Genomic DNA, 21197 nt, shown 5'->3' on the forward strand with positions numbered 1-21197 from the left:
CTCAACAGATGATGAGATGAAGCTCATTAATGCTGCGTTTTGTCAACTTTATTTCTTCTGATTGTTTTCTCATTTCATATTGATTTAATAGCTTTCAGAATCGGTTGAAATAAGTGTTACAGCACTGGATTGTTCACACATTTGCTTATGTTGCAGAATAGACTGGTATAAGTCACATCAGAAGTGATGTGCAGTCACATTTGAATCAGGTGCCTTCATTTGAATTGGAGCTTGAGGAAGGAGAGTTCAAGCAACTGAACTAGAAGTCATTAAAATGAAAATGGTGGACTGTGGAATTATAGCCCCAAACCCCCTCTTTTCAAATAAGGCACATATCAGTACTCTGGCATGTCTGCCTTTCCAAGTGTTAACATTGTTAACTCTTGGGAACTTCCTAAAATAACAGATTTCCTCAACCGCCCTAAGAGAATCCTCTTCGTCCTCACATACCACCCCACCAACCTCCTGATACAACGCATCATCCTCTGACACTTCCGCCATCTACAATCCAACCCCACCACCCAAGACATTTTTCCATCCCCACCCTTGTCTGCCTTCCAGAGAGACCACTCTCTCCGTGACTCCGTTGTCCGCTCCACATTCCCCTCCAACCCCACCACACCCGGCACCTTCCCCTGCAACTGCAGGAAGTGCTACACTTGCCCCCACACCACCTCTCCCACCCCCATCCCAGGCCCCAAGATGACTTTCCATATTAAGCAGATGTTCACCTGCACATCTGCCAGTGTGGTATACTGTATCCCCTGTACCCGTTGTGGCTTCCTCTACATTGGGGAAACAAAACGGAGGCTTGGGGACTGCTTTGCAGAACACCTCCGCTCGGTTCGCAATAAACAAGTGCACCTCCCAGTCGCGAACCATTTTAACTCCCCTACCATTCCTTAGACGACATGTCCATCATGGGCCTCCTGCAGTGCCACAATGATGCCACCCGAAGGTTGCAGGAACAGCAACTCATATTCCGCTTGGGAACCCTGCAGCCCAATGGTATCAATGTGGACTTCACCAGCTTCTAAATCTCCCCATCCCCCACTGTATCCCAAAACCAGTCCAGCTCGTCCCCGCCTCCCTAACCTGTTCATCCTCTCACCTATCCCCTCCTCCCACCTCAAGCCGCACCTCCATTTCCCACCTACTAACCTCATCCTGCCTCCTTGACCTGTCCATCCTCCCCGCACTGACCTATCCCCTCCCCACCTCCCCATCTATCCTCTCCTCTCCACCTATCTTCTCCTCTATCCATCTTCGGTCTGCCTCCCCCTCTCACCTATTTATTTCAGAACCCTCTCCCCATCCCCCTCTCCGATGAAGGGTCTAGGCGTGAAACATCAGCTTTTGTGCTCCTGAGATGCTGCTTGGCCTGCTGTGTTCATCCAGCTTCACACTTTGTTCTCTTAAATTTCCTTGATTGTCAACTTAAACTTATGCAAGAATCTAGCGTTAGATAAAATGCCAAAGAAATGGATCAGTCATTGATGTTTTAGGTTATTAATGCTATTATTTGTCAGATTTTTTTCAAATTCTTTGTAGCAGACAGATGTCAGTAACCAGATATCCTGGATCATGACTTTAATTTTATGGCATATGGCATATTTTATGGTTGTCTAACAAGGTCATAATTTAATCGGATAATTCCACTGAATGACATTGAAATAATTACATTTTGTAATTTGTATTTGCCAATAAAGTGTTGAAAATGTTGCTGATTTTTGATAATTGCATGTTTTTGTGCCAAGTGCAGCAAGTTTAACTTTTGATTTCTGATGTTTTTACATTCTTTTGTAGCCTCATGGTAAAACCACTGGAGACATGGCTACAGTTAATGCTGGGTTGGGATTCAAAACTGCGAGGTGGCAAAATAGAACCACAGTCAAATCGACCAGAGTGTTTTTTACTTCTCGATCAAATTTTAAGTCAGAAGGTTAGTGGCAACATCATAATTATTTTTATTAAGTATTTAGTAGTATATTTATTCCTGAACTTTGTCATTTCATTGCTTTTTGTCCCTATGTGGACAAATCTTATTTTCAAAATCACAACAAACAAGATCATTCAACTCATTACGTTTGTTTTGACTGTGTGGATAATGTTTTATAGCTTTTAAAGAGAGAGGTTTCTGAAATCATGATTTGCCTTTGAGTGCCCTCTAGTGATCAAATTCAGTGCACCTGTTTTCAACTTGGGTGTTATCAACGGCCAGAAACTGAAATGAACCAACTATTTAAATTCAGTATCTACAAGAGCAGAATGGAAGTTGGGAATTCTACCATGATAACTCCTCCCCTAACTCCTGAAAGCCTGTCCACTGTTTACAAAGCACAAATCGGGAGGTTGGAAAACTCAATTGCGTGGACGAATGCGGCTCCAACAATGTATAAGAAGCTTGACATAATTCAGGAGAAAGCAGCCCACTTGATTGGCACCATCCCCTCCTCAAATATTCACTACCTCCACCAATGCCACTCCAGTAGAAGCAGTGTGTGTGTAATCATTCTTGCCCAACCCACAACATCTACCTCCTAGGAGGGCAAGGGTAGCGCTTGCAAGTTTCCCTCCAAGCCCCACATTTTCCTGCCTTGAAACTTTATCACTGCTTCTTAACTTAGTAGTTAAAATTCTGAAGCTACTTAAGAATAATTTTGTGGAAGTAATTGCATAACATTGACTGCAACAGTTCAAGATGCAGCTCACCACTGTTTTCGAAGACCATTTGGGGATGGACAGTTGATGTTGGCCTAGCCAGTGATGCCACATCTTCATTTTTGAAAATTGTAGTAATATCAGGCAGAAGACAGAACTTTAAGCTTGTGTTCATGAGTATGCTGTTTTCCCACTCTGATTTTAAGAGATTACAAGGTGCAGAGTATAGAAACTGATACTTGGGATCCCAATGCTCATCAAGCTTCCAGAAATTTTTTTGCATCTCAAATTATAATTCATTTGCTGTGACTATTTGACGTGGAAATTTTTCAGTTGTGGGACACTTGAGATGGATTTAGCAATATAATTTTAGGTTTAAGGCAATACTGCATTTTGTTTTTGTAAGACATATGCCTGGTCTGGTCCTTAGCTGTCATCTCTCTTTCACATGGAACAAAACTAATCCTAATTGGACCTTTTTGTAATGAAAGACTAGAAAGGCAGTGAACTAATTTTAAACTCTTCGCCCTTTGACTAGCTGTAGTAGAACTGCATCCACACTTAGTATGAAATCTGCCAGGATTCTTGAGTAGTAATATAAATTAACAATTGGAACAGATGTTTCTTTTGCCTTTCAGTCAAGATCCATCTTTGCTTTATGCAAAGCTATAGTACCTATCATCAGTCCAATTTCAGATTGTTCTAAAAAGGTCAGCACAGTTGCAGTGGGGTGAGTGGTATGTTTCTATGTGCTAATTAATTACTGCAATCGTCTTTATATTTTCTAGTTGTTGAGGAACAGAGAGCAGTTCGTTTTTGCACCTCCTACTTTGATTTGAATGTATCCTGGATGAGTGTGATGCTTGTTTTATTCTTCAATTGGCTGCAAGAGACCTAAATGATATTAGCTTAGCCAGCGTAATTCCAGTTCATAGTTTAGATGAAGCCAGCACAATTATGTCTATTTATTACAATCCTGGTAATGTTTTAAGTGGACAAGTGGGTGAATTTCTACTAAGTGTGTAAAGCCATCATAATCAATCATTGGGGATCTGACAAGAAGGTTGAAAAGATAAACTAAGATGGGCTAATTGTCATCTAGACAAAGCATTTATGTTTCGACTCTCAGCGTGCAAAAATTATCTCAATCTCTTACAGTATGTACATATATTAAATATGACTTCAGCTCGAATCCACTCTTTTCTGATCAAACCTGATGAAAGCCTCCATTCCCTTCAACTTCGTATTGAAACTGAAACAGCTATATCTCCTGCAAATCAGGAGTTGCTTCTAGAAACTGGAATTTCGTTGGATCCTCGTAAACCAGCCAATCAGTGTGTACTGGATGTGGTATGTATTGTTTTTTTTTATGCAGATTTATCTGCAAAGGGGAACAGACAGTGAAGTAAGAAATGATATACATGCAGTCAGTAGAAGTCTATCAGTTTGAATGTTTGGATGGTATGACCATAATTACTAACTTAGATAGAAATGAGTGAATAAGTATGAAACTGTTTTCGATTGGAAGCTTGTTATCTGTAAAAGTAGTATCCAACTATTGTTTTTGGAGCAAATATTTGATACGTGCTACCTCTTTTTGGGCCCACTTCCTATTAATGCACAAGTAAAAGTTTGAACAAAGAAACTTCAATCTTGTCTGGCCTGAAAAAGGGATAAAGTTACCTTTTCTTAACCTTTATTTGTCTTTGCTCATTGAAGCACTCATTTTCCTGACTACATGTTGTCCAAATTAGCAAGTGCATGAAAAGGCATCTGAAGTAGCAAGAAAAAGAAAACATGTAAAATACTGAACAATGCTGAAGTTAGAATGTATTTTCAATGAAACTTAATTTTTGTCCTTAACTGATTTAATCTGTGATTTTTGTTTCCAACCAAAGGCAATGAATAAAAGTGAGGATAAGTTTTGCTGCCCCTGATTTTAAACACGAACTTCACTATGTGAAATTGCATTCTGAAATTGCTTTTTGATCATTGTGACTTGGTAAAAGATTGTGTTCGAGGCCCAAGATATTTGACATTTTTGGAATGACAGGATGTATGTCAAGAATTGGTAGCATTATGGCAGCTTTGGAATAATGTTGTGCTTGAATAAAACTTAATAGATTTGCATGAAATTATCTTTTGTAGTGGTTGTGAATCTCTTTAACACAAATGAATTAATATCTCTTAAGAAAAACACAACATAAGTTAGTGAACCTCTTAAAGAAATAAGTAAGTGCCTATAATTATTGTTTGAGCATTGAATTTTTAATGCCTTTAAACAAATTTATGAGTTCATAAAAAATATTTTGTTTTAAAATGTAGCTTTCTCATTTTTGCAGAGAGGCTGGGATAGCTACATGGTCTATCTATTTGATAAAAGTAGCACTATCTATGAAGGACCTTTTGTTGCCAGAAAATTACCAGAACATGTCAATTATGTGGGTAGGTGTGCTGCTGTTTGAAAATAATTTTAACAAGATTCTAATGTCTTCAGGTCCAATGATATAATTAAAATAGAATCTATTTTACACTTTACTGATGACTTGAGCTTAGTGGGCAATGTAATTGAGACATATTGGAGAGTGAAAAATGCCTTCCAGTAAAGAGGCACAATATATAAGTAGATAACACGGTGTGAAGCTAGATAAACACAGCGGGCCGAGCAGGAAAGCTTGACGTTTCGGGTCAAGACCCTTCTTCAGAAATGGGAGAGGGGAAGGGGATTCTGAAATAAATAGGGAGACGGGAGGCGGATTGAAGATGGATAAAGGAGAAGATAGGGTGAGAGGAGGCAGACAGGTCAAAGAGACAGGGTTAGATCCAGTGAAGGTGAATGTAGGTGCGGAGTTGGGGGGGGAGGGGGCGATAGGTCAGTCCAGAGAGGATAGACAGGTCAAGGGGGTGGGATGAGGTTAGTGGGTAGGGGATGAGGTGGGGCTTGAGGTGGGAGGAATGGTTAGGTAGGCAGGGACTAGCTGGGCTGGTTTTGGCATGTGGCCAGGGGAGGGAAGATTTTGAAGCTTGTGAAATCCACATTGATACCCTTGGGCTGCAGAGTTCCCAAGCGAAATATGAGATGCTGTTCCTGCATCTTTCGGGTGGCATCATTGTGGCATTGCAGGAGATCCAGGATGGACATGTCGTCCGAGGGGTGGGCGGGTTGGAGTTGAAATGGTTTGCGACTGGGAGGTGTAGTTGATTGTTGCGAACAGAACATTGGTGTTCCACAAAGCGGTCTCCCAAGGCTCTGTTTGTTTTCCCCAATGTGGAGGAGGCCACAACAGGAACAGTGGATACAGTATACCACATTGACAGATGTGCAGGTGAACATCTGTTTGATGTGAAAAGTCTTCCTTGGGTCTGGGATCAGGATGAGAGGGGAGGTATAGGGGCAGGTGTCGCATTTGCTTCAGTTGCAGGGAAAAGTGCCAGGAGTGGTAGGGCTGGAGGGGAGTGTGGAGTGGACAAGGGAGTCACAGAGAGAGTGGTCCCTCCGGAAAGCACATAAGGGTGGGGAGGGAAAAATACCTTTAGTGGTGGGGTCGGATTGCAGGTGGCGGAAATGTCAGAGGATGATGTGTTGGATTTGGAGGTTGGTCGGGTGGTACCTGAGGACGAGGGGGATTCTGTTTTGGTTATTATTGCGAATAGGGGGTGTGAGGGATGAGTTGCGGGATATGCAGGAGACACAGTCGAGGGCATTTTTGATCACTGTGGATGGGAAGTTGTGGTTTTTGGAAAAAGAGGACATCTGGGATGTTTGGGAGTGAAATGCCTCATCTCGGGAGCAGATGTGGCAGAGGCGAAGGAATTGGGAATAGGGGATTGTATTTTTACAGGAAGTTGGGTGAGAGGAGGAATATTCCAGGTAGTTGTGGGAGTCGGTAGGTTTAAAATGGATATCGGTTTCCAGGTGGATGCCAGAGATGGAGAGAGAGAGGTTCAGGAAGGAGGGAGAGGTGTCACAGATGGTCCAGGTAAACTTAAGGTTGGGGTGGAAGGTGTTAGTGAAGTGGATGAACTGTTCTAGTTCCTCGAGGGAACATGAGGCAGCGCCGAAACAGTCATCAATGTAACGGAGGATGAGATGGGGGATAGGGCCAGTGTAGCTTTGGAAGAGGGATTGTTCCACATACCCTGCAAAGAGGCAGGCATAGCTTGGGCCCGTGCGGGTACCCATGGCCACCCGTTTGTCTGTAGGAAGTGGGAGGAATTAAAGGAGAAGTTGTTGAGGGTGAGGACGAGTTCGGATAAGCAGATGATGGTGTCAGTGGAGGGGGACTGGTCGGGTCTGCGGGACAGGAAAAAGTGGAGGGCTTTTAGGCCATCAGCATGGGGGACGCAGGTGTATAGGGACTGGATGTCCAGAATGAAAATGAGGTGTTGGGGACTGGGGAATTGGAAATTCTGGAGAAGATGGAGAGCGTGGCTGGTGTCACAAACGTAGGCAGGGAGTTCCTGAACCAAGGGGGAGAAAGTGGAATCCAGATAGTTGGGGCAGGAGCAGGTGGAGACAATGGGTCGATCGGGGCAGTCAGGTTTGTGGATTTTGGGAAGGAGATAGAAGTGGGCGGTGCAGGGTTGGGGAACGATGAGGTTAGAGGCTGTGGGTGGGAGGTCACCTGAGGTGATGAGGTTATGGATGGTTTGGCAGATGATGGTTTGGTGCTCAGGGTTGGGGTCATGGTCCAGGGGACGGTAGGAGGATGTGTCGGAGAGTTGGCGTCTGGTCTCAATAATGTAGAGGTCAGTGCACCATACTACAACTGCACCTCCCTTGTCCGCGGCTTTAATGATGGGGTTGGGATTGGAGCGGATGGCTGCACGTTCCGTGGGGGAGAGGTTAGAGTGGGTGAGAGGGGTGGAGAGGTTGAGGCGATCGATGTCTCGACGACAGTTAGGGATGAAGAGGTCGAGGGAGGGTAGGAGTCCTTGGGGTGGTGCTTTCCTGCTCCTCTGATGTTGCTTGGCCCGCTGTGTTCATCCAGCTTCACACCATGTTATCTCAGATTCTCCAGCGTCGGCAGTTCCTACCTTCTCTGTCACAATATTTCAGTACCTCTCATGTTAATTATAATTATCTTAATTATAAATGTTAGAAACTTTATGATTATTTTCAAGTAATTGTATATTCCACATAGTTGTAAGTTGTTTTTGTTTCAATTCCATTTGTTTTAGGATGTTTGCAATATTACCAATACCCCTGTATTCTTTTTCCATTTCCATTCACTTGAGATAAATATCTATTCAGCTGTTATGCCAGTTACTACTACTTTGACAAAAAGATGCACAGTTTCCTGAAAAAAAAATAGTTGGGAGTCTTTTTACGTTTTCATGAACAGCGCAATTTTTGGTTCTAAAATAGTTAATACATTTTAGCAGAAATGATTTTTTTTTCTAGAACAGGGAAGCTATTTTCCCTTTCTAGAAAAGGTAAGGTATATTTTTAAAAATGCATCTTGCTTGTAAATCTATCTTACTTCAATACTGCAGAAACCGTCTGAACTTTAAATGAACAGTTAAATCACAATTTATTTACAATTTAAATATCAATAATGTAGTAGCAACTGTAATGTGTGTGAATTCTGTAGTTCTGAGAAATTGAGTAACCGTGTAAGTTCAAAAGCAAAAGTTTTATCTAATGGGGAAACATTGGCATAGAGGACCTTTTGGGTATTTGATAAACCAGTCTGCATACAGGTCCCTTTTTATGAGCAACAGACCCTAGAGTTTAAAAACCAGGCGGGAAAACACACTGATGCTTCATCAGAACCTGCACTGAGGATGTTACCAAGTGTGGTAATGAAACGTCTGCGGAACAACAAGCCAGCTCGACGAACCAACCAACCTAAATCATATTACTGGTAAAAGACTTCTGGATTTGTTTTCATTTTCTGCCATCTCATCTCACTTCCTTCCCTTGCTTTTTTTTGTGCTGGTTCTTCCCTGAAGCCCCCATAGGGCTGTGGGGTACTGTGACACCTCCAGCAAGATGCCACCACCAGACACACATTCCCCTCCCCTCCCTTGTCTGCCTTCTGCAGGGACCGTTCCCTCCAGGACACCCTGGTCCATACCTCCTTCACCCCAACACCTCCCCACAGTCCTACGGCACCTTCCCTGTAACCAGCAAAGGTGCAACACCTGCCTGTATACCTCCTCACTCCCCAGGACCGAAGGGCCCAAACATACCTTCCAGGTGAAGCAACACTTCACCTGCACTTCCAAGGATCTGTCTACTGCATTCACTGCTCACAATGTGGTCTCCTCTGCATTGGGGAAACGAAGCGTAGACTGAGTGATCGCTTGGCAGAACATCCACATTCTGATTGCAAAAAAGACCCTGAACTACCTGTTGCCTGCCACTTCATTGCACCACCTTGCTCCCTGGTCAATATCTCTGTCTCTGGCTTGCTACAGTGTTCCAGCGAAGCCCAGCGCAAACTGGAGGAACAACACCTCATTTTCCACTTGGGGACCCTACTGCCCTCCGGACTCAATATTGAGTTCAATAATTTTAGGGCTTTAACTCCCCCATGTCCCAGCCCCCCCACCCCACACACCGGGCCTTGTTACCACATAGCCTGCCACTACACACCCCCACGTTGTTAGTCACTAACAGTCCCCATTAACAACTATTCACCCTCCCAGCCTGATCATTAGCAACTCCTTTGTCTGTCCAACTGCGTTCTCTCTCTTTGGGCTCTATCCTATCATTTACTCCCTACTCCACCCACCTTCCTATTTTCTGCATATAAACTGATGTTTTCCCAGCCACCACCAGTTCTGAGGAAGGGCCACCGGACCCGAAACATTAACTCTGTTTTCTCCTCCACAGATGCTGCCAGACGTGTTGAACTTTTCCAGCAAATTTGTATTTGTTTCATTTTTTAACCTGTGTTTTAGTTCTCTGTTGTCTTACATCAAATTAAAATTTAAAAGTGTTAATTTTTACTGCAACTCATGTTTTGATACTATGTCATGCAGTGCGGGATGCTAAGATAATGTTGCCCAATGTACAACTGAGGAAGGTATGGGGTGAAGCAGTAAATTATGTCTGTGGATTGAAGGAGGATTACAGCAGACTTTTCCAGGGACAAAGAGCTGCAATGTAAGTCAATATTGGAGACAAGGTTGAAGATAGTACATGAGAAAATCAACTTGCATGGGTCTGCATACTTATTTAGATTTGCATTCTGCTTACTACTTGCACATTTGGAATCAAAAACTACTCCCATTTTTTGTACTATTCATTTATTCCCCTTTGTATCTAAAGTTGTTCATTGAGGGCTAGAAATCCCATTTGCCTTATCAAATTTCCAAATATTTGACAGCTGCTTCAAAACTTGCTCAAATTACCTCAGCTGACTCTTGCAATTAGCCTCTTCATTTCCTGTTAAACTCACTGATCCATCGAGGAAAGCTGGGCCTTCCCATGTGCAAAACTTGCAAAGGAAGCCACAGCTCTCCCTTCTGCCACTTTCATTTTGAGAACTGGGTTCAAGGACTGACATTCAAAGATTGAGATAGGAATTCTGCAGCAGAAATCAAAGTATCAGAACAAATGGCCAAGAGGCTGACAGTCTCAAGCTGCATTAGTGGAATTAAAAATTTTCACTAAAAATTTTTGTGGCAGCAGCTCACTGATCACCTACTCTGCAAATTCTAAACTGTCGAGTAGATAGAGGACCTATCTTACAAAAGAAGCACTCAAATCAAAATACAAAGTGAAAACTAAGGCACATATCAGGTTTATGTTTAAAAATTGTTACAACTCAGGCAAACCAAGTCAGCTTTTCTACTGAGATAACAACAAACTGTGGAGCTGAATGAACACAGCAGGCCAAGCAGCATCTTAGGAGCACAAAAGCTGACGTTTCGAGCCTAGACCCTTCATCAGAAAAGCTTTTCTACTTCTGTATTCACAATACTGCAAAATTTTAAAACTGTCAATGACTTCCAGACCAGACTTTTGAATGACCAATCCCAGACTTTGTGAATAATTCATTAAGATACAAAACTGGTATCTGGAAAAGACTTAACAACTACACGATAACTATAGCAAAAAAAAATTTAAAAAGGTAATTTTATTAATGTCTATGCTTTAAACCCAAAACATTTTATTTTCAACCCCATTCAGACAAAAGACAAACAGACAAACACAGTTAAGGGATAACTAAAAGAAAATAACAAAAGAATGCATTGTTTCACAGGCATAGATGTAGACTCCTTGGTTGATTTTCTGAAACATTGATCAGGGTCACCTTTTCAGTTCACGCAGGTAATGGTTGTAATACATGTAACTCAGCTTTAAACTCATTGGGCTTTTGGAATCTCGTGCGGAAGATTAGGCAGAGAGCTTTCACGTATTTGTGTTGTGTCACCAGCAGCCAACTTCTTCTTCAGAAAAACACAGTTCAAGTAGAATTCCAGCTTGTGGTTCCACCCTACAAGACCAATTGTCTTTTCCTGTTGTCTCAATTACCATTCAACATCTGCTGAAATATAAAGCAAGAACAGAAGTTGCTGGAAAAGCTTGGCAGGTCTGGCAGCATTTGTGAAGAAAATAATCAGAGTTAACGTTTCGGGTCTGGTGACCTTTCCTCAGAATGAAATAATTTTGAATTTGGATTCTGATTCCTTGAAACAGTCACCGAACCCAAAACATTAACTTTGATTTCTTTTTCTTCACAGATGCTGCCAGACCCGCTGAGCTTTTCCAGCAACCTCTGTTCTTGTTCCTGATTTATAGCATCCGCAGTTCTTTTGAATTTTTTATGCTGAATTAGAGAGTCTATTTTAGATGTGCTGACCCACTACCCAGGAATTGACTTTGTTAAGCGCCAACTTCTGGTAGCTGCTTAAACACAATACTCTTCACTGGGTCACTGTGTCTGTAGGAACCCTGTTAGTCAAGAATCATGTGCAGTTAACTTCCAGGCCTGACTTTGCAAACAACAGTTGTTTCTTTCCTCTTACCACAAGCTGTTTGACAAAGCCCAGCTTGCATTCCCAGTTCATAGCTCCAAATTAATAAAATTAATAAAAGGATAAAAGTGAAAAATGAAGGTTCTGACAAAATGTAAAGTCTTTATTATCCAAATTGAACCAATTTTTCTGCCACTTTTCCCACTGCTTTTCATCTTTGCCAAATACACTGTTTCATGTGAAAATAAGTACATTTTACCAATGTACAGCATTTCATGATGCAGTCTAGAACTTGGCTAATTAAGAACAATATTGCATTTACATGGGACATTTTGTGTCGCTAAGACCAGTTTGAATTGTCTTACAGTCCACAAAGTACCTCTGAACTGTATTCACTGACCAGAAGCAAGGAAATGTGGACCTTAAATTTAGGGTTGTCCTGCTGGTTCCAATGCTTGTATGACTGTATTGTTCTTTATAATAGGTACTTATAAATTAGATTATGACATTTTGTTGTTTTAATTGTCAGTGACATGAGTGGGACCTCCCTCTGGTTCCCCATCAATTGGACATTCATACATGTTTTGTGTTTAAACAGGACAGCCAAGTTACTAAGGTCTGATATACAATAGAAGGAATGCTGCCTCTTTAACCAGAGATTAATAGATTAAGAAATGGAGCAAAGAATGAAAACATGTCGGAATTAAAATGTATATATTCATGGAATCAAATCAAGTTCAGAAGTGGGGGGCCTGTTGAGAGGGGAGAGAAAGACAAAAGAAAATTGAGATAACAATCAAATGCAAAATTTCTCAACTTTAAATCTCCCTAAATAATTCACAACCTGAAAAAAGAGACCCTCTGTTTATATTTCTACAGTGAAAGAGATTTAAACCACAGGAAAAGGCCCTTTGGCCCATTGAGATTACATTGGTCAAAATAACTACCTAACTGTTCCCATCCACTTCCCAGCATTTGGTCCATATCCTTAATGTCATGGCATCCTGAGGAAGTGGTTGATGGAGGTAATTATGTTTAAAGACATTTAGATAGTTACATGAGTAGGAGAGGTTTGGAGGGATATGGGCCAGGAGCAGGCAGGTGGGACTAGTTTAGTTTAGGATTATGTTTGGCATGGACTGGTTGGACTGAAGGGTCTGTTTCCATGCTGTATGACTCTATGACTCTATCACAAGCGCACTGTTAAACACATCTTAAATCGTATTAGGATTTCTGCTTCTTACCATTCTTAGAAGCAGTGAGTTCCAGATTTGAGTCACCCTCTTGGCATTTGAAAAAAAATTCCTCTCATCTCCTCTAAACGTGGTGGCACATTGGTTAGCACTGTAGCCTCACAGTACTAGGGACCCGAGTTCAATTCCAGCCTTGGCGATTGGCCGTGTGGAGTTTGCGCGTTCTCCCTGTGTCTGCGTGGGTTTCCTTCGGATGCTCTGGTTTCCTCCCACAGCCTAAAGATGTGCAGGTTAGGTGGACTGGCCATGCTAAATTGCCCATTGAGTCTAGGGTGGGATATGCAGGGATCGGGTAGTGGGTGGGATGCTTTTTGGAGTGTCATTGTAGAATCGATGGGCCTAATGGCCTGCTTACATGTTGTAGGGATTCTGTGATCTCAATCTCCTGCTCTGATCATTGATCCCTGCACCAAAGGGAAAAGTTCCTTCCTAACTAACCTGTCTAGTTTTCATATTTACTAATCAACCTGTTCAGAGTTGTGTAATAATATCACTGAACAGAGAGTTTAATCCAAGTCTCTTAGCTTAGAGATAGGGACACTACTGCTGTTCTACATAATTTTGTACATCTCAATTATGTCTTTTCTCAGATTCCTTCCTCAGTGAATGATAATTTGGCAGCCAGTAACAATTTTTACTTTGAAAAAGCGCTTGTGATGGGAGGCAATGGCCGAATGGTATTATCGCTGGACTGTTAATCCGAAGACCTAGACAACATTCTGGGCACCTGGGTTCAAATCCTGCCATGGCAGTTGGTGGAATTAAGAATCTAACGATGACAGTGAATCCATTGGCGCTTGCTGGGAAAACCCCTTCTAGTTCACTAATGTCCATTAGGAAACTGCCGTCCTTACTTGGCCTGGCCTGTGTGTGACTCCAGACCCACAGTAATATAGTTGACCCTTAACTGCCTTTTGGGCAATTAGGGATGGGCAATAAATGTTGTCTAGCCAGCAACACCCCTTATCCCGAGAATGAATAAAGGGAAAATAAATCATTAGATTGTCCTTCATGATGAATAGGTAGTTAACATTAAATTGCAGCAGTGTCACAAATCACAATTAATTTGAGATTGAGATTCTGTTTTTGTAGCGTTAATATAGAAGTGTTGCAGGGGAGGCAATAACATAGTGGTATTATCACTGAACTGTTAATTAAGAGACACAGGTAATATTTTGTGTATCCTGGTTCAAATTTGCACTGCAGCAGATGTAGGAATTTGCATTCACTAAATAAATCTAGAATTAAGGGTCTAATGATGACTATGAATCCATTATCAATTGTCGGAAAAACCTGCCCAGTTCACGCATGTCCTCTCGGCTCAATCTCGGTTCAAACCTTATCTGATCCGGCCTACATATGATTCCAGACCCACAGCAATGAGATTGACTGACTCAAAACTGGCCTCTGAGCAATTAGGAATGAGCAATAAATGCTGGGGTAGCCAGCACTGTCCACGTTTCCATAAATTAATAAAAGAATCACCAAACAAAACTGTGATGGTTCAGAATTTCATGAGCTAATTCATGACCTCATTGCAAATTACTGGCCAATTTGCGCATCAAAAATACCATGTGTTCGCTTCTTGTTTTGCAAAATCTGGCCCCCTTATATCTCCAAGCCATGCATTGATCCACAAGAGAAATCAGTCATTTGGTGTTTTACAATGCTATCCAGTAATTGGCAAACTAATGCAATCTGGGATGACTGTCCCTTCAATGATTTATTTCCTCTTTTTCTCCCTGGCCTTTTACCTCTCTTTGTGGTTACTGCCTCACCTTGTGCAGTGGCTTCAGCTGAGTGTCTTCATGGGAAATCCATTCCTCTAATTCTCAAAGTTTTACAGAACATTTTGAAAAATGCTGTCATTGTGTGTTCATTGGTAATTTTGACAGATTTTGTATTAAATAGACCTTTAACACAACATTATTAGAATTATTTAACTAAATTATTTGTGCTTAATTAAGGATGACTGTACAAAAAAGTAATTCTTTGTTTATGTACTGTATTTCTGAAGGCAACATTTTGGTACAAGTGAAGGGCAGTGACATGGGTTGGGGTTACTTAGAAAAAACTAATTGAAATGCAGCCTAAGCCCGAAACATCAGCTTTTGTGCTGCTAATAAGATGCTGCTTGGCCTGCTGTGACCATCCAGCTCCACACTTTGTTTATTGCGGATTCTCCATCATCTGCAGTTCCCATTATCTCTGAAATGCATTGCTTCACTGGTCTACTTCAATTTGTCTGAAGGACTTAAAAATTAGTAAAAGCTATGACAGCAAGTTAATGTTGCATATACAGTTTGGGATCGATGAATAAGTGCAAAGGTTTTTACATTTAGTTCTTTGTTTTAGCCACCTCCAACAGGGTGGAGATGGTTTACCTTTGCTGACAAACCTTTAATCAAGCTGATTGAAGCGAGGAATTACAACTGAGTTCAGTTTTCTGAAAAATTGACATTGTTCATTTACATAATGTTTTCGACTCCAATTTCAGGGTTTGTACTCTCTTGCTTCCAATCAGCCACAATAGAAGACATCAGTATATAAAACAAGTGCAGATTAATATTTTCTAACAGGCTTATTTCCAGTTTCTGTTTCTCTGCGCAGACTAGATAGCTTTGGTGTGTTAAGTATGAAATACGAAACATCTTTTAGCTGAAAAATCACTTAATGCTCACAATATTTGGATATGACTGTTCAACATGGAAAGTATAGTACTTATGAAGGTTTAGTAGTGGTTTAAATGGATCTTAGATATTCTGTTTAGCAGGTGGGTTTTCAACTATAAAGATGTGATTTTTCTTTTGATCGTTTTGATTTCTGCACAATTAATTATCGATATTGTTGGATGATAGGTCATTACCTAAAGTTGGCGATGTTGTGAAATGACATTACAGGAATATTTTAACATTTTATTTATTTTTGCAATACTTTATTTAATTGTGCCAAAGCCCCTTTTTGTATTTGATTTTGTTTTGCAAATTCAGTCCATTGATTTTTAATCGCCAAATAACGTAGATTATAAGACAAACATTAGTAGCCAATCTCTTCACTATCACTGTGGAAGTTATTTTCCATTATTCCAATGAAAAGACTTTCAATTGAATTGTCATTATATAATTTGTGAGCGTTTTTTTAAAAATATTGCATGGATCAGCTTTGTGATTATGAATTCTAATTTATTACCAGGCTGAGTCTCCTTCGTTACAACAATAACCTTACAAAAATGAAGACAACAATGTTTTCCAGTTCTCAACAGTTGAAGGCCAAGTTGGATTTCTTTCAGTCAAGCATTAAACTTGATCTGGAAAAATACAGCGAACAGATGGCATATGGAATATGTTAGTGATAAATTTTTTAGTTCATTTCTCTGAAAATATAGTGATCCAGTAATCTTATCTGTTCATGCTGTTACCTTGCAATCCTATCGGCCGTAGTTAATTGTGTGACTGAATGGATTGTTCTTTCTTATATTGATGGGACTGCACATTCCTGAATTTGTACAAACTATGTCTATTCACCTGCTATTTTGTGTGAACACAGTAGTAAAGCTCAAAATATCCTCATCTGTCAGTGATCCCTGGTGACCATGTAACTACAAACAAGGAATAACATTACAAAATTGTCTAGTGGAGCACCTGATTTTTCTCTATAGGTTGTAAGAGCCTTGTAAACAACTGCAATTTGTTGAGTAGAGTTGAATTGTCCTCTCATTTATTTTGTCAATAAGCCCCGTAAAATGCTCTTTGACCTATTTATACTGATCTACTGACCATCCAGATTCCATTCGTGGGCATACATTTGCTGATGTAGTTGATGTTCCCCTCTCCTCCTCAAAACTGCAGTGCTCCCTTTTCTCTTCAACAAAACAATATTGATCCTCTGTCCTTTAAAATGTGGACTTATCTCCAGCTGGACTTTTCTCCTGAAAATCTTTGAAAGTGAAAGCTATACCTCTTTTACAAACAACTGCATATTCCAATTTCTCAATGCAGGAATTTGCTTCTGACAGATAACCCAAATCCAATAAGAACCGCAGTTGACACAGTGGCAATTACTCAATTGCAATATTCCTTATCATCCGTCTGCACGTTTTTGACTATCATCACTTAATGTCTTTCTCTCCTAAATTGGAAGCTGAAGTGTGCATGCCTGGCTTACTTATGGAATCATTAAAATCCCTACAGTATGGAAGCAGGCCATTCGGCCCATAGAGTCAAACTGACTTTCTGAAAAGCGTCACCCAGAGCCACCACCCCTACCCTATCCCTGTATTTCCTATCACCAAATCACCTAAACTGCATATCTTTTGACTGTGGCAGGAAACTGAAGCACCTGGAGAAAACTTATGGAGACACGAGGAGAATGTGCAAACTCCTCGCAGACAGTTGCCTGAAGATGAAATCAAGCCAAGGCTCCTGGCACGATGAGGCACCAGTGCTAACCACTGAGCCTCCATGCTGCCCTTCCACTGATTTATCCATTTTAGTTAGAGTATTACCAGCAATGACTTCCCCTCCTACCTTCATAGCATTTAATCTGAGGTGGCATGTTAACTTTTCTTTGGCCTCTGGTATTCCTTAGTTATAAGCTGGCTTTTGACATTGTTCATTGACTTGGCATAAACTTGAAACAATTTTAAAATGTTTTCCTACATCTAAGACATTTATATAAAGGAAAAGGAGAAAGAAGAACGTATGTTATTCTTGACATTAGGTTTGAGTTTGGCTGGAGTAGTGTCAAGACCAAAGACATGGGTGTCATTAAAGACATGGGTGGCATGGTGGCTCAGTGGTTAGCACAGCTGCCTCACAGCGCCAGGGACCTAGGTTCAGTTCCAGCCTTGGGTGACTGACTGTGTGGAGTTTTAACATTCTCCCCGTGTCTGCGTGGGTTTCCTCATGGTGCTCTGGTTTCCTCCCACAGTCCAAAGATATGCAGGGTAGGTGATTGGCCGTGCTAAATTGCCCATAGTGTTCAGGGAGGTGTAGTTTAGGTGGGTTATAGGGGGTAGGTCTAGGTGGGATGCTCTGAGGTTCGGTGTGGACTAGTTGGGCCGAAGGTCCTGTTTCCATACTGTAGGGATTCTAATTCCAGTTGTGGTTCTGGGTGGTAATGTAGAAGTGGAGGGATGCCAGTAGCTGAGGGCAGTGCTTTGAGATCAGTGAAATCTGTGTTTCACTTTCCATCATTAGCAGAGACCAAATTGCAAGAAACAAATACCGTAGTGTAGAATTCTGGAAAAATCATAGAAGTGGTCTCAGCAGAATTTTTTTTAGACCATGAATAAAGCAGTGATATGAAGTTAATGACCAGGTGTTGCTGTTTGGTGCTTGTAATGGGAAAATGATAGTTGGAAGATGAAGTGAAAGAGTCCTTTTGGAATATGTAGAGGAGCAGCCAAGATGTGTTTGATGTTGATGTTGTCTTGTATATGATATCAATGTTGGAAGACGGTTTTGCAAAAATAAAGGTGATTGGAATGGAAAATTAGGGGAAGCAATCGCTGAGCATCTGTGAAAGGATGATTTAGAACAGAACAAATGACCATTCTCGTAAGGAGCCTTGTCAGCTTCTGTAGATGTACAGACTTGAGTTCAGAACCAAAATAACATTTTTGGGAGCTTCAGGCAAAAGTGGAATTATCATTGTGGCTAAAATCAGAGCTACAGGGTGGAACAAATTAAGTTTTTGCAAGAAGTTTGTTGGTACATGGCCTACCTGCAGAAGTGTGGCCACAGTATCTAGGAATGGACAGGAAGAGTCAGACCAAGGGAAGACAAGGCAAGAGTGGAACTTCAAGGGCATTTGTCGGATTTTTCTGTTTGTGAATAGCAGAATGTGGCACAGTTAGTTACTGATGTGCTGGAAAACAAAGTGAATCAGAGAATCTGAATAGGACCATAAATAACAGTGGTGGAATTTTTTTTACTATTCATTTCATATGGCTGGCCAGCATTTCTTGCCCATCCCTAGTTGCCCTTGAGAAGGTGGTGGTGAGCTGCCTTCTTGAACCGCTGCATTCCTCCTGCTCTGGGTTGACCCACAATGCTATTAGGGAGAGAATTCCAGGATTTTGACCCAATTAGGTGCTTTGGTAATTAGGACCAAATAAACAAGTTGTTGAAGTGGCAGAGAACATTGGAAGAGTTGCATATGTAGCTGAGAGGAGACTGGATAAAGGGAGACCATGTAGAGTTGAGATGAGAAGAAATATCCCCATTCTGAACAATGTGAAAACCTAACATTTTAAAGCAAAAGATAAGGCTGCAGTACTTCCATTCAGCTTCATCCAAAAGTGTCAAGTAGATATTCTGTCTCTGTATCCTTCTGAGGTCCCCATCATCAAAAATGCCAGTCTTCAATCAATTTGATTTACTCATGACATCAAGACATAGCTGAATACATTGAATTGAACTCATGCTTTTGGCATCACACTGCTTCACAAACCAAATATTGAGCCAACTAACCTGAACCGACCTCCATGTCTCGGAAATATATTGCCACTGCTTTCATTGTCGCTGGGTCAAAATCCTGGAACACTGTAAATAAGATCACTATGCATGTCTGTATGCCCTGAGACTGTTGAGATTCAAGGAAGCACCTCAAGGAGGAATTGAGCTTGGGCAGCACTCACTTCTCATGACTGAATTTTTAAAAAAAAGACCCAGAATTGATCAAACCAAACTATGGCTATCTCTTTCATCGCTTTTAAGAAGGAAGATAAAGTGTGATACGATGTTTGCAGCTATGAAGGAAAGAACTCCAGAAAAATGAGATAACTGACAATTTTGCAAGTAATGGTTTGATGTTTAGTTGTGGACTTATGGATCCAGGAATGTAGAGTTGTTGTTCAGCCTCTCTCAGGTGCTTGTTGACTTGCCAAGTAGTAACAGCAGGAGCATCCCTGCTAGCAGGTTTAATGACAAATTAAAACCTAACTTATTAAGAAATGTATCTTAAAGTAACTCATTACATTTATGGTGATATGAGGCAAATCCTTTCACTTCCTCCAGTTTGACTGCTATGTCGCTCTGTGGTTTGGAGCCTCACTGGGAATTCGAGAAGCAGCAAAGGCAGGCATTTCTGACTTATCCTAAGTCTGTAATGCTATTACTAGCTCCCTTGATAATGTAGTAATCTGGTATGTAGCTTCTTGTAGTGTTGCATTTCTAAGCGAAATTTGACATTAGACATCAGACTAGGGGAAAAGAAACAATACTGCAGTAGTTGAGATTGGATTAAATTACCACTTGATTGAAGTTGGCCTGAGTAGTGCTGTCCTTTAGCTCATCATATTTCTCTTTATCCTTTTGCATGCTAAGCTTATACTACTAATTTTGTTGCTAATATTATCCTAAAAGCTAGTAATGTTGTTTATATGGTACATTAACAGTCTTGTAACCTTTTTTTTGTTTGTGTTCGTATGCATGCTCATATGAATAAAGCAAAGGCAAATTATGAATGAGTTATAAAAAGTTAACAAGTTTTGTTTGGATAAATTGTTCGTTGTTAGGAAAAGCTGACAAGAATAGATGCAAGTTTAAAAATTAGTTTAGAAAATAGTGTTGTGAAACTGATCACTAGTCAGTTGGAGTGTATAATAAGTATGAAGAACAGTTGGAAATATTACTAGAATGAGAATAAGTTGAGGAAAATCATAAGAAATCGTAATTCTGTATTTGATCTCTTAAGGGAAAGAAATACTGTCTAGTTAAATTTTGTGCCTTTTTTCTCTTCCTAAATTGGTTGCATGCTTTCATCTTCCCTAACAGTTACTTCAGACAATAGTCCTTGCCTTTTCAGATTTAGAAATTGTTCAGAAATTTTCAGATTAAAACTTTTTTGAATAGTGTGGTCATTAACATCTTTATAAATTTTAATTTTAAAATGAAAGTACGTTCTGTTCTCAGCTTCTGAGAAGATGTTGAAAGCATGGAAAGAAATGGAAGAAAAGGCAGAAGCTTGTAAACAAGTGAGTAAATTGCAAGCGTTTGAGTGCTTCAACTCGTTTCAATGGGAAAGAATAATTCCTAATTTTACACTTTGAAAATTGCTAAGTGATAAGTGATACATTAATTGTACTGATAGTCAATGCTATTCAGTGATATTCTAGGGTAATTTAGCAGTGTAAGAGGTGGTTTAGTAGTATGAAGTGGAATGTCAGCTCCACTAAATGAATGATTGTTCAAATTTACATATATTTGTAATCGTTTACACAACCTTTTTTTTACTGTACTGAATTAATTTGTTTTTTAATGGCCCTGTCAAGTGTGAGACATCAAAACCTATTGCTTTGTTTACTTGATGTTTGTACAGAGGATCATGACAGTAATGCTGTTTAAAGCT

The 21197-nt window shown here is 40.6% G+C and overlaps 1 protein-coding gene across 4 annotated transcripts in view; it reads left to right on the top strand.

The window, feature by feature from the left end:
- The window catches only part of chuk (component of inhibitor of nuclear factor kappa B kinase complex), a 94663-nt gene that overhangs the window by 53886 nt on the left and 19580 nt on the right, over positions 1-21197 (top strand). For all 4 annotated transcript variants that reach the window (XM_059640392.1, XM_048563323.2, XM_048563321.2 and 1 more), the window contains 6 exons: positions 1807-1942; positions 3820-4011; positions 5004-5106; positions 9652-9775; positions 16038-16189; positions 20762-20823. In XM_059640392.1, the coding sequence (XP_059496375.1) occupies positions 1807-1942; positions 3820-4011; positions 5004-5106; positions 9652-9775; positions 16038-16189; positions 20762-20823 (769 nt within the window). The remainder of the gene's footprint in view (positions 1-1806; positions 1943-3819; positions 4012-5003; positions 5107-9651; positions 9776-16037; positions 16190-20761; positions 20824-21197) is intronic.

The sequence above is a fragment of the Stegostoma tigrinum genome, chromosome 37 (assembly GCF_030684315.1).
Source record: "Stegostoma tigrinum isolate sSteTig4 chromosome 37, sSteTig4.hap1, whole genome shotgun sequence".
In the NCBI taxonomy this organism is placed as follows: Eukaryota; Metazoa; Chordata; class Chondrichthyes; order Orectolobiformes; family Stegostomatidae; genus Stegostoma; species Stegostoma tigrinum.